General features: G+C 31.9%; 1 protein-coding gene across 2 annotated transcripts in view; it reads right to left on the bottom strand.

Moving 5' to 3' along the window:
• The window catches only part of MED23 (mediator complex subunit 23), a 55,713-nt gene that overhangs the window by 15,607 nt on the left and 23,262 nt on the right, over nucleotides 1-16,844 (bottom strand). For both annotated transcript variants that reach the window (XM_023503213.2, XM_003769438.4), the window contains 9 exons: nucleotides 16,321-16,464; nucleotides 14,887-15,032; nucleotides 13,775-14,020; nucleotides 12,616-12,758; nucleotides 8,767-8,941; nucleotides 7,530-7,693; nucleotides 5,908-6,032; nucleotides 4,167-4,375; nucleotides 3,901-4,081 (listed from right to left, as the gene is read on the bottom strand). In XM_023503213.2, the coding sequence (XP_023358981.1) occupies nucleotides 3,901-4,081; nucleotides 4,167-4,375; nucleotides 5,908-6,032; nucleotides 7,530-7,693; nucleotides 8,767-8,941; nucleotides 12,616-12,758; nucleotides 13,775-14,020; nucleotides 14,887-15,032; nucleotides 16,321-16,464 (1,533 nt within the window). The remainder of the gene's footprint in view (nucleotides 1-3,900; nucleotides 4,082-4,166; nucleotides 4,376-5,907; nucleotides 6,033-7,529; nucleotides 7,694-8,766; nucleotides 8,942-12,615; nucleotides 12,759-13,774; nucleotides 14,021-14,886; nucleotides 15,033-16,320; nucleotides 16,465-16,844) is intronic.

The following is a 16,844-nucleotide window of genomic DNA, read 5'->3' as shown; positions in this document are numbered from 1 at the left end:
CTTAAGACTAAATTCACTTCCCACTAATTCAACCTGCAATTAAAAAAACTGACCTTAAGTTATGAATTTGATTATCTTCTTGCTATGCAAAAAACAATAAAAACTTTCAAAAGTTTCTTATCATTTTTCAAATAAAGCTCAAAATTCAAGAATTCCCAACCTGATAGTATCAAGATACATATCATTCCCCCCCCCATCCCTTATGTAAACTATATGTTTCAGTCAAACAACTAAGATCACTGAATAGTCTACATTTTCTCCCACCTCTGTGCTTTTTCTCATGACACTTACAGACTAGAATGAATTCTACTTCCGTCTATATTTGTTAATAGTTAGTCCAGATATCACGAAATGGTCTCTGTATGAAGTATTCTTACTTGATGGATTCTTACAACACTGTGTATCCTTATCATAATATTGTTTACATATTAATTATATAGCATTACATCCTATTATGTCACATCTCATTTCATCTCTCCTAAGATGGTAAACTCCCTTAAAATATGGGCTTTTTCAGGTTGTACTCTTCCTAGTGCCTGCCACAGTTCCTTATTTGTAAGAGGTCAATAAATACTTGCTGGATGAATGACTGAAAAAATATTGCCATATCTCTATTTTTTTTAAAAAGTCAACCAAGGTTGATTAAATACCTATTATAATTATGTGAAGAAAGATGCTAGATAGGCCCTTAGGAAACAAATGCAAAAAGGGAATACAGTCCCTACAATAAGAAGCTTATAAAGAACTGAAAGGCTGCAAATATGAACACAAATTAAGTACAAGGAAATATGTTATAAGGAATGACATTCTTGAGAGTGAGAAATGATATAACTGGAAGAAAAGGTAATATAAAAACAGAACTGAACAACATTTTTAAAAGGAAATTTAGGAATAATGCACCAATAGAGAGAAAGGAGGAATCAGGGAAAGCTTCCTGGAGGAGATATTACTTGAAACAAGTCTAAAAGAAAGATGAAGACAAAGACTTGGATAGAAATGAGGAAAGTGTACATTCTAAGAACGGAGAACCATTTGTATAAACAAATTTAAGAGAATAAGCAGCATACTCGGGAAACAATTAGTAGCCTGGTTTAGCTAAAATGCAGAATACCTAGAAGACAATAATCTGAAATAAGGATGAAAAGTTAGATGGAAGTCAGATTATACAGGAATTTGTATTTTTTCCTAGACATGACAAGGAGAAAGAGACCAAAGAGAAGCTATTGTATTCATCTTATCCTTTCATCCATTTTCTTCCTTCCCCAACTCTCTTTTCTTTTCTTTTCTTTCCTTTTCATCCATCCATCTATCTTTATTTCCAAGTAAGCAATCCAGGTAAAATATTCAGTGAAGATCACCCAGAAAATATTCAGCAGAAATGACAAGAGGATCAAGAGAAGGATTTGAACTGCATCTACAAATATGGAAGGCATCTGTGCAGAGATGATAATTGAACTTATAAGGATAAATTAGATCAATAAGGGAAAGAGAGTAGTAGAGAGAAAAGAGGTCCTGGGACAAAACCTTTGTGGCCATCACTCCTTGTTGGAATCTTTTACAAAGTGTGAAGACATTGGAGTTGATTTGATCTGATTTTGGGCCAGAACTTGAAACAAGATACTAAGTGGAACTGATTGAACAATGCTTATGTCCACACCTTTAGAGAGCTCAAGTATCTAAGTACTCAATGGAGTTCACATGAGAATTCAGACCTGGCTTAGTCTGAATTCACACCTTCCTTAGGACCAGAGAGCACTCTGGGAGATAACCCATAATCCCTGCCTCAAGAAGGAGGAGTTAACCTTTGAGAGATCACATAAATGAAGGAAGCTCTTGGAGCAAAGGAGAATTTTCTCCTGAACATCAACAGGGCTCTGAGGCAGAACACTCTGGAAGAAAAAACTACTCGCCACAGAGATTGAGAAGCCACGAGTCGGAGCTGGCTGGAGGCTGAAGAAAGCAGAGGCAAGAGCCAAGGACAAAACTACAAGATCTCTTGGAGCCAGGCAGAGAGATAGGCATCAACTAACCGGTCTAATTTGTAAGGAGAAATAAATGTTTGCACTTTTACCAGCTAGCTGAGATTTTGGAATAATTATGTATTGCAACTGAGACTAAGGCTGCCTTCCCAAGAAAACGTCCACAACTCCTAAAAAGCAGCATTTGGATAACCATCAAAGAAAGAGTAAGACATAGAGGAGAAGAACCAGGACAGAACAGAGTCACAAAAGCTGAGAGAGAAAACAATATTTAAGAGTTATGGTCAGTAGTATTAGAACCCAAAAAGATGAAAAAAGATGAGGACTGAGAAAAAGTCATCTAATTTAACAAACTGGTTTCCACTGAATAGTGGGATTGTAACTAGTCTCCAAAGGGCTGAACAATAAATAGATGATGAGGTGGAGGCACGAAGATCTGATTGTTTTTTGGAATTTAGGCAGTGAAAGAGAAGAGAGATATAGAAGGATTCTATGAAGGATTGGCAATGTCAAGTAAAGGGCTTTTTTTAAGGATGTGGTACACATGAACGTATTTCTTGACAACAGGGAAAGCATTAATACTCAGGGGTTAAATGAAGATAAGAATATGAGAAGGAAAGGTTAATGGAGGCAAAGTCATAGAGAAAATGGGGATAGGGTGGGATTTGAGGTTACAGGTTAAGTCGTTAGTCTTGGCAAGGAAATCAATTGCCCCCCCCCCTTTTTTTTTTGGAGACAAAACTATAGGAAAGTACAGAAACATAACAGGTAGGGGTAGTTAGGTGGCGCAATGGATAGAGCAGCAGCCCTGAAGTCAGGAGGAACTGAGTTTAAATCTGACCTCAGACACTTAACACTTCCTGGCTGTGTGACCTTGGGCAAGTCACTTAACCCCAATTGCCTCAAAAAAAAAAAAAAAAGAGAGAAACATAACAGGTAGAGAAGGAGAGATGAGCAAGTTAAAACAGTCTCAATAAGGTAATGTACAAGTATATTTATTTCAGAAAGTTGGAGAAGAGAAGGGAGACAAGGGTAGCAAATGATTTTAGAATGGTTTCTGAGGAGAGAGGGTTAAAAAAAATTAATAAAGGGAGGACAAAAGGAATGTGAGAAATCACTGAAAATAGGCAGAATGATTCAATACTGAACCTAGTTCTTCAAATATGACCAGCAAACAAAATACAAATTAAAGATAACTAACCTTAGAAGATTTAAGGTTCACTAACAATCACCAAAATATGATCACCAATGTTTGGGGAAATTAAAGTCCAATAAATATTATTCATGAATCGCTGACAAGGTAGTCATGAAAGTAAATTCTGGGTATGCCACCCTAGTCAGATGCTACTTCTCCATTTTCCCAGGAAAGCTGGGAGGCGGGTAGTTTGACTGAATTAATTACAAGATGTAGTAGTGACTAGAAACTTTTACAAAAGTGAATACAATAGTAATAATCAATAATTCCTTACTGTTACTACCTTTTCATCCACCAGTCACAATCTGTAAAGATTGGCAAGGAAAAAAAATTTCCATTGTTTAAGTTAATTTTTTAACGTGAAACTTCTAGTTTTTAGAATGGTAAAGCTAAAGAGTTACCATCTGGATAAAAGCAGAATTTGATTATGGGGTAAATAATAATAGCTAGCATGTATATAGAACTTGAAGAAATATAACTTTTTTGACACATCATTTCACTCTCTATTCTTCTAACATAACAAAATCTGTGAGAGAGATGCTATTGTCCCTTTGTATGCATGAAAAAATTGCCTGGGGTCACACAAGTCGTACTGGAGGCAGCATCTGAACTTTGGGCTTTCTGAATTCTAAGACCAGTGTTCAAACTATCAGAATCTATACCAATTCAGGGAATAATTCATAGTATCTTCAAGAACAACAAGAGATCTTAGGAATTTATACTTACAAGACAAAGAATTAACCGGTCCAGTGTAACAATGTTGTACTTCCATACCATATCATTGAGGATCTCAATGCATTTGTTGAGTTGCTGACCTCCAGCTGATGTAGAGAACTCATATACCAGGAAATCTGCAAATGTTCTGACATGAGCTACCAAGGCTCGGGCTCCAATTCTCTCCAGTACTCTACAAAACAGAGAAACAAATATTATTAATACTCAATTGTACACAAAATGGAATACAGTTATAGTAGTTATTCCTACTGGTTCACCTATAGCCAATTTGATTAATGTGATCTGTTTCCAAGAGCATCTTCCAAAGGAGGCAAAGGAAGAGAGGAGGAGGACTTTGCATAGAGAAGAAGTGAGTAATGATGTCATTTTCATTGGTCATAGACTTCCACTTTCTGTATTCTTCCTCCACATTCTTTTTCAGATTAAAACGACTTTCTTGAGGTACATTATTTTGCTTGAAGAATGCCTAAAGAAAGAGAGAAAACTATGATTGTGTATAATGGGAAAAACAGTGGCTCAACTAAATTCTTAATGTGAGAGCTATAACTTAAAAAAAAATTTTTTTTGATAACTGCATTTCAATATGATTGGTTTCCTGGGTAATCCTTTGCAGTAAATTTTATACATTTAAAAACAATGTTTTGAGAAAGGATCTATATCCTTCACCAATCCACAGCACAAAAATTATTAAGAACACATAATCTACATGAAAACTGTTTCTAACTCGTTATTTTTCTCTCAATCATATAGCTGAGAAATTGTTCAACTTCAGCATCTCTAATTATATCATCTGTATAATCAAGTAATTGAACTAGATGATCTCTCTAAGTCCCTTCCATTTCTACAAGAAAATATGTTCCCATAATGAAATTAGGGGAAAAGTCTTTTTTTCTCTAAAAGTCAGTTTCTTTTGTTTTAAACGAACTTCTATTTTTTCCCCCATGGCCAAAATGATTAAAAAACAATTACATAGCTGAAAAGGCATTTAGAGAATTAATTTTCCCAATCTCTAGTCTAGGTATGCCTAAATTTTAAGGCTCTTTAAACGATACTCTGTCCCCAAAACACTATGTAATATTCTCTGATAATATTTTTTGATTAAAAAAAGGTCTTTAATAATATTCTCTGAAATATAAACACATTCTCTCTAAACTTGGTCATGAGTCAGAGTATATCAAAAAAAAGTTGCTTACAAATGACTGTAATTATCTTTTATGAACTAAATAGTTTAATTACACCTTTCTTCCTCAGGAATGGATGTGAACACTAATTCTCATTCACTCTCTTAAGTTAAAATTCTGTTTTAGAGATCCCTTCAATTGCCACTTCTCATTTAGTTCTTTAAGTTTTTTCCCAAAGAGTCATTTTTGTTCTTTTTATTTGAAAATCTTAATCTGTTGATTTTGATTTAAGAAGGTACAAAAGACCAAATTTCTTTCTAAGTGAAAATAACATATGGCTTAGTTGATAAGCAGTATGCAAATATTCATAAATGATTCCAAAATATTCTGTAACTATTTACTGGCTAATATTTTAGAAAAAAAAAAAAGCAGCTATTGTGTAGTGGAGAAATATTGGTTTTGATGCTAGGAAGACCAAGATTCAAATACAGCTTCTGAGATGGACAGGTTATGTGACTGACCAGGCAAGTTTAACCTCTCAGGGACTCAGCAATACTTAAGATTATATAATGTTGGAAAGAAAGTTCCATTCTGCATTAGTAGAGTTTCCTCATTGCAATTCCCTGTACCACTGAAAAAACAAGTCTGGGAGAAAAGGAAGAAAGGAAGAATGCAAACAAAGAAGGAAGGAAGGGAAGAAGGGAAGAAAAGGGGGGGGGGGAGAAGGAAGCAAAAAAAAAATTGGATTTAAAAATTCAAGGTACTTTATTCAATAAAATATTCAATCTAATTCAATATTCAATAAATTCAACCTATTATTCAAAATAATAAATATAAAAATATATTTTCCACAAGGAGTAATTCATTACAGATTTACCTGCAAAGGAGCTGGAAAGCAGCTAAGAGTATGAGAAGCCCAATTATGAGGTGTAAAGCTCATGATTGTCTGAAGTATATCCTTGCACCAAGTCCCCTGAATTGAATCAGAGCCTGTAAAAAAATCTAAACAGACAGACACATAAAATTCAAATCAACTAAAATTTGAGAAACATTTATTAAGTACTTAAAAAATTGTACAAGATGCCAGTAGTAAAAAGGTAAAAGAGTCCCTCCCTGCCCCTCAATGAGTTTATATTCTATTGATGGGAATTAGGAACACAAAAATGCAGATTTAGAATAACGAAGATATAGATAAGTAAATATAAGAAAAAAAAAAAAGAAATTCAACCTCCCTTCCTCCAAGGATCATGATTCTGCATCAGAAGTGGCATCCCACTTGAATCTTGAAAGAAGCTAAGCATTTTAAGAGGCAAGGGTTAGAACGCATTTCAGATACAGGGAATAGTCTTTGAACAGAAATTATTTCACTAATTTTGCTGAAGAGGACATGATGGAGATATGAATTAATTTTGAAAAGATATGATCTGTTAGATCATGAAGAGTCCTAATTGATGAAATGAAGAGTTAGTATGTTATTTTAAAGTTTACAGTTTAGAGATAAGTTCAGCTCCATGCTGAGATAATTTTATAAAAATGGTTTTGAGATATGAGAAAGATAGTAGGCTAATAGGAGGCTACTATGATGATCCAGATAATTTAAAACAGAAATCATCTAAGTAAAGAAAAGGAACAGATATAGCTATATTTAACCATCAAATGATTACATTCCTAAAGAATAAAAAATATCAGGTTATGACACTAAAAATAGAACATTAAAAACAATTCTATAATTCCTGTGAGATTTACATTGGAATACAATAAATTTGTACTTTCTTGATTTAAAGGAGGCACAGAAATAAAAATGTAATAGGAAGAGTCAATGAAGTGAGAATTTGTTATGTTTTAGAATCTTTCAGGTCATCAAAAACAAAACACTTAGAAATAAGATAGAATGATTTTGTTCTTATATATTAATTTTATTTCTATGGCTTCTCAGAGAAAATATCAACTCAAGTCTTAAATTAGGAGTGCCAATTTCAGTCCTAAGTATAATTCCTTCAAAAGTCTCATAGAAGTATTTAAAATTTGCTTCATTTTAATTTCCCTTTTAGCTGATAATAGTGATTTGGTCACTAGTATTCTAGTGGACCGAAACCATGCTTAATTCATTCAAAGTTTCTAATGGTCAAGGGCAAAAGCTATTTCTATAAAATAAGGCATAAAAAGTTTGTTAATAAGTCACATAGCTAAAACACATGAGCATTGTTTTCTAGAATATGGTTACCAAATGAGTCTAATTAATTTAAACAAAATTCATTAGTTACTCAAGTTTGATTTTCATGAATTATTTCTCTAAAACTCATTAACCAGTATAAAAACTGAAACACAAATTGTATCCAAGTTAGAACATCCTGATGTTTTATACTGTGAAAATAACATGTCAGTAGGTAAGATTTTCAAATTCAAGGATGGTAATTTTTCTGCAGATATGCTTTGAGGGATCCAGAATAATGAAAATAATATTTAATGTATTTTTTTTCTTGAAAAACTCATTATTACCTGTCACATGAGTTGCTCTGGCTAAGGTCAAAATTAAGGCCCGGTTCAATTCTTCAGATTCAGCTGAAAGCACAGTTTTGGGGTCACTAAGGAAACGAGTAAACTGTGGTTGCACTTCAGAACTGCCAAGTGCTGTTATGAGTCTTAGAGCTGTGCTCTCAACACTGAAAGGGGAAAAAAAATTATTCAGATTATGACATTTTAGAAAAACTTTATCTACAATTCCAGTTTTATAAGGTTTACCAAAAAAATTAAATTTGAAAGTTCTTTAAAAATTAACTGTGATAGTATAATGATCAACTATGATAGACTTCTCAGCTAATCACTGATCCAAGCCAATTGCAATAAAGCTTGGATAGAAAATGTCATCCACATCCAGAAAGAGAGCTATGGAGACTGAATGCAGATTGAAGCATATTATTTTTGCCTTTCTTTCTTTTTGTTTTCTTCCTTTCTTGTGGTTTTCTCTCCTTTTGTTCCAATTTTTCTTTCCCAACATGACTCACATGAAAATATGTTAAAAATGAATGTATACATATAACCTTATATCAGATTGCTTGCTTGCTATCATGGGGAGTAGAAAGGAAAGGAAAAAGAAAAAAAAAAAACTGGAACTTAAAATCTTACAAAAATGAAAGCTGAAACCATCCTTACTTGCAATTAGAAAAAAAAAAATACCATTAAAACAAAAACTAAAAATAAAATATTTCTTTGGATATATTTAACATAAACATATTGTTCCAGTGTCAGGTTTTCTATCATTTTCCAAAATAAGAAGTTCATGATGCATGCTTCCCAATTTTACTGACTACTAAATCTATAGGACATAGAAAGTACAAAGTTCTTTTCATTTGGACACATTGTTTTAAAAATGGCAAACATACACTTTCCCCATATCTGTTTTCAAGATAAAATAACCTACTTGAAGCAAAAAACATTTTTGCTTTTATCAGCCTATAACACCTGAGATAGAAAACTAGTATTGTAAAACTTTTACTACTAGTTCAGAAATAAAATATTTAATTGAAAGAAAAGCAACTTAATTAAAAAATTTACACTTGCCCCATTTGGTATTTTTTAATTAAAAAAACAAATACTCAAAGAGTAGAGAAGAAATTTATGCTAATGTGAAGAACAAAAAAATATATATACTGATGTAGGCTAAGGACTTTACAATGTAACCAAAAGCTCTAACTAGCCCAAAAGAATAAAAGCAATGGCTTCTTCAATGGCTCACCAGAGATGGAGTTGGTTTTGATTGGTTTGGGAAACAGCAGCTAAAGAATGAAGATGGCTCAGTAGTTGAACTCGATAATGAGGCTGGATGTGGTGCATACGGTAGCTGAACATCTCCAGGAGTGTGTGTAAAATTCCCCAAGCATGAGATTTGAAAACTGTAGGCAAGAGCTGACCTTGTAAAAGGATACAATAATAAAGATATTTAGAGGAAATTAAGATTATACAAACATTTTCCCAAAAAGAAATTTTATTTGTGATTCTGTTTTCCTACATTGCTATATAATTCTCTTTGGTTACAAGTATATATTGGGAAATCTTATTCATTTCAATTAGGAGGAAGATCAGTCTAGCAACTTACTTGGAATACTTTTTTAAAAATGAAGATATACAATTTTCAGGTAAATACAGTAATCATATTAGTAGAGATAATTGAGAGGACCAATATTTCACATAGGTGGCCTAGTAGATGTATATAGCTGGACTCAAAATCAGGATTCCTAAGTTTTAATTTTATAAGAAATACTCACTAATTCTGGGCAAATCAATTAACTGCTCTCAATTCAGTTTCCTCATTTGTAAAATGAAGATATACGCAACAAACTCATAGGGTTGTTGAAAGGAGCAAATTAAATTCTTAAAAATAAGGAATACATAAAGTATTTTTGCAAACAATAAGACATATCTAAATGATAGCTTTTATTATTACAGCAATTCAATACACATTTATTAGGACAATATGGCACACTTAAAAACACTTAAAATAGATGAAATAAATACACTTAAAATAGATGAAAAACAACAATGCTCCTGCTTCATAGGAGCTTTCAAAAAAAAAAAAAAAAAAAAAAACAACACTCCTAACACTCCTACTGAGGAAGTGATAGGGACAGAGAAGGAATAGAAAGGTCCTAGGAAAATATCTGAGGAGAGAATGGAACCTCAATTGGAATTAACTGTTATTTACTTCCTTAACTTTATTATTTTGCTCAAATATATACATAAGAAAATTTGATCTTCCAACAGATGCAGAAACTTTGTTTGTAGTAGCAAGGAACTTGATGTCTCAGTTGGGGAATGGCTGAATAAGTTATGGTATAGGAATGTAATAGAATATTATTGTTCTATAGGAAATGATGGACAGACTAATTCCAGAAAAGCCTGTAAAGACTCATATGAACTGATGCTCAGTGAAATGAGCAGAACCAAGAGAACATTATACGTATTAACAATAAGAGTATGTCCAACTATGATGGACATGGCTCTTTTCAACAATGAGGTGATTCAGGTCAATTCCAACAGACTTGTAATGGAGAATATGGGGACTGAATGTGGATCACAATATAGTATCTTCACCCTTTTTTGTGGTTGTTGTTTGCTTGTGTTTTTTTTCCTTTCTTGTGGTTTTTTCCTCTTTTGATCTGATTTTTCTTGCACAACATGACAAATATGAAAATATGTTTAAAAGAATTGTACCTATTTAACCTATATTAAATTGCATACTGTCTTAGAGGGGGAAGGGAGGAAAAAAATTTAGAATACAAAGTTTAAAAAAATTAATGTTAAAAACTAGTATTTGGAAAACAAATGCTTTTGAGAAAAATAGATGCATAAAAAGCTCTTGATAAAATACAAAGTCCATTAACTAGTAAAAAAAAAAAAACAAATAATACTCAAGAACATGGGAATAAATGAAGTTTTTCTTAAAATGATAAGTAAAAAACCATTAGCAAGCATTGGCTGAAATGGGGATAAGCTAGAAAATTTCCCAGTGAGACTAATGAATCTAGGATATCCAATATCATAATTATTATTCAATATTAAACTAGACATCTATAGCTATAGCAATGAGAAGAAAAAAAAAATTGAAAATATTAGACTAGGCAATAAGGAAACAAAACTATCACTCTTTGCAGATAATATGAGGGTCTACTTAGAAAATCAATTAAAAACTAATTGAAATAATTAACTTTATCAAAGTTGCAGAAGATGAAATACATCCACATAAACCATGAGGATTTCTTTATATGGTCAACAAAGCCCAGTATTAAGAGTTAGAAAGAGAAATTCCATTCAAAATAACAATAAACAATATAAAATATTTGGGAGAACATCTGCCAAGACAAACCCAGAAACTATATGAACATAATGACCAAACACTTTTCACACATATAAAGACAGATTTAAACAATTAGAGAAATATTAATGCTTATGGGTGGGCCAAGCCAAGAGATAAATATCTATATCTATATATCTATATCTATATCTATATCTATATATCTGGAAGAACAAAAGGTCAGGAACATAAGGGAATTAAAATAAATGAAAATAAATGAAAAGGAAGGTGGCCTAGCCATGCTAGATCTCAAACTATTATAAAGTAATAATCATCAAAATAACCTGGTACTAGCTAAGATTCAGATAGATCTGTACAATAGATTAGTACAGTATCATATACAGTAGTAAATGGTTATAATAATCTTGTGTTTGGCAAACCCAAAGACCCAAGCTCTTTGGAGAAGAAATCGTTATATGATGAAAACTGTTTAGGAAAAATGGAAAGCAGTTTGGCAAAAAACAAGGTATAGACAAATTTCTCAAATCGCATACCAAGATAAAATCAAAATGGGTACATAGTGTAACCATAAAAAATGATCACATAAGCAAATTAGGGAAGTTAATATAAAATGGATAATTTTGATTACATTAAAGTTTTTGCACAAACAAAATGAATGCAACCAAGATTGAAATCAAAAAGCTGGGAAACAATTTTTATAATAAGTGTCAGTGATAAAGGCCTCATTTCTTAAACATATGTAGAACTGAATAAATTTATATGAATATTAGTGATTCCCCAATTGATAAATAGTCTAAGGATAAAAACAGGAAGTTTTCAGATGAAGAAATCAAAGTTATCTATGGCCATATGAAAAAAATATTTTAAATTACTATTGGTTATAGAAATGCAAATCAAAACAACTAAGGTATCATCTTACATCTATCAAATTGGCTAACATGATAGAAAAGGAAAATAATAAATACTGGAAGGAATGTGCAAAAACTGTGACACTAATACTCTATTGATGGAATTGTGAACTGACTCAATCATTCTGGAGAGTAAAATGGAACTATGCTGAAAGGGCTATAAAACTAGGCATACCCTCTGATGCAGCAGTGCCATTACTGGGTTTGTTTACAAAAGAGACCATAAAAGAGGGAAAAAAGCCCATGTGTACAAAAATGTGTATAGCAGCACTTCTCTGTGACACCAAAGAATTGGAAATTAAGTGGATGTCCATCAATTTGAACAAATTGTACTGGAATACTGCTGTGGTATAAGAAAAATCTAAGTAGAATGATTTCAGAAAAAACCTGGAAAAGACTTACATAAACTGTTGCAAAGTGAAGTAAGCAGAACCAGAACACTATACACACTAACGATGTTATACAATGATCGATGGTGAATGACTTAAGCTATTCTCTGCAAAGCAATGATCCAAGACAATTCCAAAAGACTCATGATGAAAAATGCTAAACACCTTCAGAGAAAGAAGTGATGGTATCTGAATGCAGACTGAAGCATACTATTTTTGTTTTTATTTTTTTCATGGTGGCTTTTTTTAGAGGGAAGAGAGCAAGAGGTTTCTGTCTTTTACAATATGACATATATATGTAAAATAGATTATCAATGTTTTGCATGATTTTACACACACACACACACACACACACACACACACAAAACCTATGTCAAATTGCTTACTACCTTAGGGAGGGGATAAGGGAGAGAATCTGAAACTCAAAGTTTTTTTTTAAAAAGAATAAAATACTAAAAAAGAAAATTTGCTCTTACTAATAAATCCTTTAATGCCCAAGGATTCTATTTCCATATAAACCAGTAGACGACTGTAGGTTTCTACTAGAGCTGGGGCCAGTGCCACACTGGATTTTGCATGTGCCAGTTTTATTACCCTGGTAGCGATGCTGTGAATTAAGCTATGGTAAAAGTAAAAGAGAGAAAAAGGAAAGTTCAAATTAGATATGACTTGACAATAACAACTCTATTTATAAATACAAATTTTAATAAAATTGCAAAGCACTTTTCTCATAATAAATGTATGTTATTACTCAACATTTTTCAAAAAAAAAAAAAGAGGTTCAAAGGGATTAAAAGATTTGCAAATAATCATTCGACTAATAAATTGCAGAGGTATTATATCTTTTGCCTCCAACTCTTGACAATCTTTCTATTATGTCACTGCTATTCTACTTTCAAACATCTAAATCAATTACTTTTTATTTAACAATATTCAAGTCAGTAAACTTGATACTAAGTAGTTTTCAATCTTAACCATTTACTAAGTGCTTATCATGTCAGAAATTGTGCTTCAACAAACTCATGGAAATACTAAATTTGGCAGTTTTCTATTGTGAATCCCAAGAAGACACTGTTTGTATCCTCTTAAGAGTTTAATCCTATATCGTACAGTAAATGCTTGTTCCAATCAAAGTATAATGCTAATTGCTGATACATAGAAGAAATAAAATTCCTGTCTTTAAAAAGCTTACAAATTAGAGGCAGAGTTAAGGATTTAAGAGATGTACATAAATATGTTAAATTGTACTAAATGTTTAAGGGAGGTTAATGAAAGGTGTGTGTGTGTGTGTGAAGAATCAAGATAGCAACATGAAAAAAATTGACATCTTAGCTGACATTTGAAGAATTTCAACAGGTAAAGATGTGGAAGGGATCTATTCTAGGCATGGAAGACAGTATATGTAAATACATGTTGGGATCAACAAGAGCAGGATGAGATGAGGGAATGGCTTATAGTATTTTGGAGTACAAGGCATGTGAAAAAAAACTAAAAAGTAAAATGAAGCTCTCTGTGTATGTGTGATAGATAAAGCATATGCATATACAAGGCACAAAGGCAAAAACTTAAAAAAGTAGTAAACTGTTGATATCAACTGAAAATAATCTAAGACTCAAAATAAATGAAAAAACATACCTCATTTTAGCATGCACTGTAAGGGAATCCAATAGATTCATTGGTAAGGGGGTGATAGATCCTGATGCCATGCAATTAATTCCAGGAAGAGAGATTCTCATATTTCCATTGCCATAAATAGTCTCTACTAGTACTCCCATAGGTAACGTGAAACATTCTGAATTTGTAGAGTATGCATTACACAACAGAGCAATCTTATAATCATTCATCTGTAAATTTTTATTTCGAAGACTTTGTTGCAAGAACCTATGAATTTTAAGTTAAAAATATGAAAAACCTATGAAAATTAAATTAAATAAATGATATTAAGTTAAATAGGAAAATAGATGTAATATCCCACAAAATATAGTTGTAATACATTATAATTTTTTTTTATTTTCAATCTTTCATTTTTACTTTTTGTTCAAAGAGATAAAATCTTAGATTCTAAAGGAGCTGTTTTCCTGTCCCAAAATACAAAACAGCAACACGCATATACACATATCCAGGATTCTAGGTAGATTTTAAACGGAATGTTTATAGATTATTACACAGTTCCTCAACATTCTCAAAAAATTGGAACAGTGGGAATTCGACCTTGAAATAATATTTAATATAATGCTATTTCTGAACATAGGAAGAACTGCATATATACATAATATTTTTTTTAAATGCACATTATCAATAAGAGTAGCAAAAATGCTAAATGAATCAGTCAAGAGATAAGTACATAGTGTGTAAAAACTAATATTAGAAAGTAATATTTTGCAAATTCATGAATTATAGGTTAACTTATTACTTGTAATCGTAAATAAAACACTATACTTTAACCAAGACATTATCATAAGTGCTACCTAAGGCTTGATTTTTAAAAGGTAATATTTATGGAATTATGAAATATTATTATTTGTGAATGCCAATCACTTTATTGAGGCTATAAATTATTAATTTTGAAAGCATTATTGGCATTCTAATAAAGCTGTTAAATCTTTGCTGTAGACATTAGCTAGTTTTTCAACCATACCTATAATACATATATTATTACATAAATAGAATCAGTTTCAACAGTAACTCCCAAATTCCACTGATTTCTATATAATTTAAAAAACAACAATATGAAGCTATTGACTTACTCATGGTGAAGTTTTAGGGAGTGAGGTATAGGAATCTGTAGTTTGGAGTTGTCATTTTGAGCCTTCCTGTTTAGATGTATCCAAATACATGTCATTGCAAAAGCATGGGTTGACTGGGGTTTGTTAATATTTGGCACAGGAATACACTGAAAAAGCATATTTGTAAATTATCACATACAAAAAAGAAGCAACATGTTTTAGGTATTCTTACAAATGAGAATCATCAATCTATAGGATTCAAATATTTTAATCCGACTCCCTTGTTTTTCATATAAGGAAATTGAGAGAGGTTAAATAATACATATTAAATCACAAATGGAACCCACTTTTGGGTTTTCCCTTATAATTCACAAATCCGAAATTCCATTAACAAGAGGAGCATTTATTAAGCTTCTATTGTATATAGATTACACACAATTATATATACCATGTGCTAATGTGGGAATATAAAGACAATGAAACAGTTCCTTTTCATATATATGAAAAATATTCACTGCAGCAGTTTTAATGATAGGGAAAACTACAAAGTGGTACCCAATCAATTACTAAATACATAACAGAATATTCTTAAATAGAATGATAGTAGAATATCATTATGTGTTTAATCATTCTTCAACCAATGTGTACACACTTTGCTTCCAGCTTGTCCTATCGTGACAAAAGAAAAATATGAAGAATTCAGACAAAAATAGGAAGACTTGCTTGAATGGATGCAAAGTGGAGCGAGCAACATGTTACACTGTTGACCACATCCTTCCTTCTTGTACATTCTCTCCTCTCTGGGTTTTTCTAACTCCCTTGATTATGCAGTCTGAGCACTGCTGATTTATTATTTATAATATGTCCCCCTAACTGTGAATGTTGTTTGGTTGCAGCCTTCTCATCTTTATCTATATTCTCTTAGTGACTTCATCAATTTTTATCTCTGCATATCTAACATAAAAACACAAAGTACTTAATAACACTTGCTTTCTTGATATATATGGAAATGACTGATGACTAAAACAACCAAAAAAGCATCAATAATATCTTTTTTTTTTTTTTTAGAACATGAGAATTCTTTTTTAAAGAAACATGAGAATTTGATGATAAACTTTGTATCAAATGTTTTAAGTCTTAAATTCTAGTACTTCAGCTACATAATAACCCTGGGCAAATTACAAACTCTTTTATATTTTAGTTTTCTCACCTGTAAAAGGACTTTGAAAATCAAGTGGTTCATCAATTCATTTTATAGATAAGAAAAACTTCAAGTTCAGAGTTACACAGCTAATAATAATTAGGACTAGAACCCAGGTTTTTTTTTTTTTTTTTTTTACTTCCAGTGTGTATTCTTTCCATTACTGCAATACCACCTCTCTCTTTAATATACTACTACCTAAACCTTTAATATAAATTCAATTATGTTTCTTTCCACTGAATAATCCAACTTACCTCTTTTTCTGGATAAAGAAGATCAAAGAGCTTCATAACAGGGAGAAAATCAGCTAATGCATTTTTCTGAATACTTCCAGAAATGAATTGTAGCAGTACCCACATTAAATGGTCTCTGCCTTTAATAAGACCTCGCCCTGCTAACTGTAAAAGATGATTGGAAACACAGATTAGTTTTCGGTTCATCAACATTGATGGGAGCTTCCATTATAAAACAGAAGAATTTTGACTGCAGAATCTGTGCAATATAACTTCTATTCTGAGAAAATTCGTGATCTAGTTTTAGTATTTGCAAAGTATTTCAATTCTTCAAAGGTCCATCATTTAAACTGGTTTGATGATTTTCAAGCATAAGACACAGATTACCATCTCCATATCTTAGATGACTGGCTTTTGTGTAATGGCTAAAATAAACATGGTGGTCTCTTGGCAGCCAACTTTCTGGTAATGGAACTTTTAAAAAAATCTACTCTAACAGTTATCTTTGCTTGAAATACATATACTTTATAATAAAATTTATAGGT

This window comes from Sarcophilus harrisii, chromosome 4 (genome assembly GCF_902635505.1).
Source record: "Sarcophilus harrisii chromosome 4, mSarHar1.11, whole genome shotgun sequence".
NCBI lineage: Eukaryota > Metazoa > Chordata > Mammalia > Dasyuromorphia > Dasyuridae > Sarcophilus > Sarcophilus harrisii.
The sequence above is the reverse complement of the archived record's forward strand: the minus strand, read 5'-3'. Positions and strand labels throughout refer to the sequence as shown.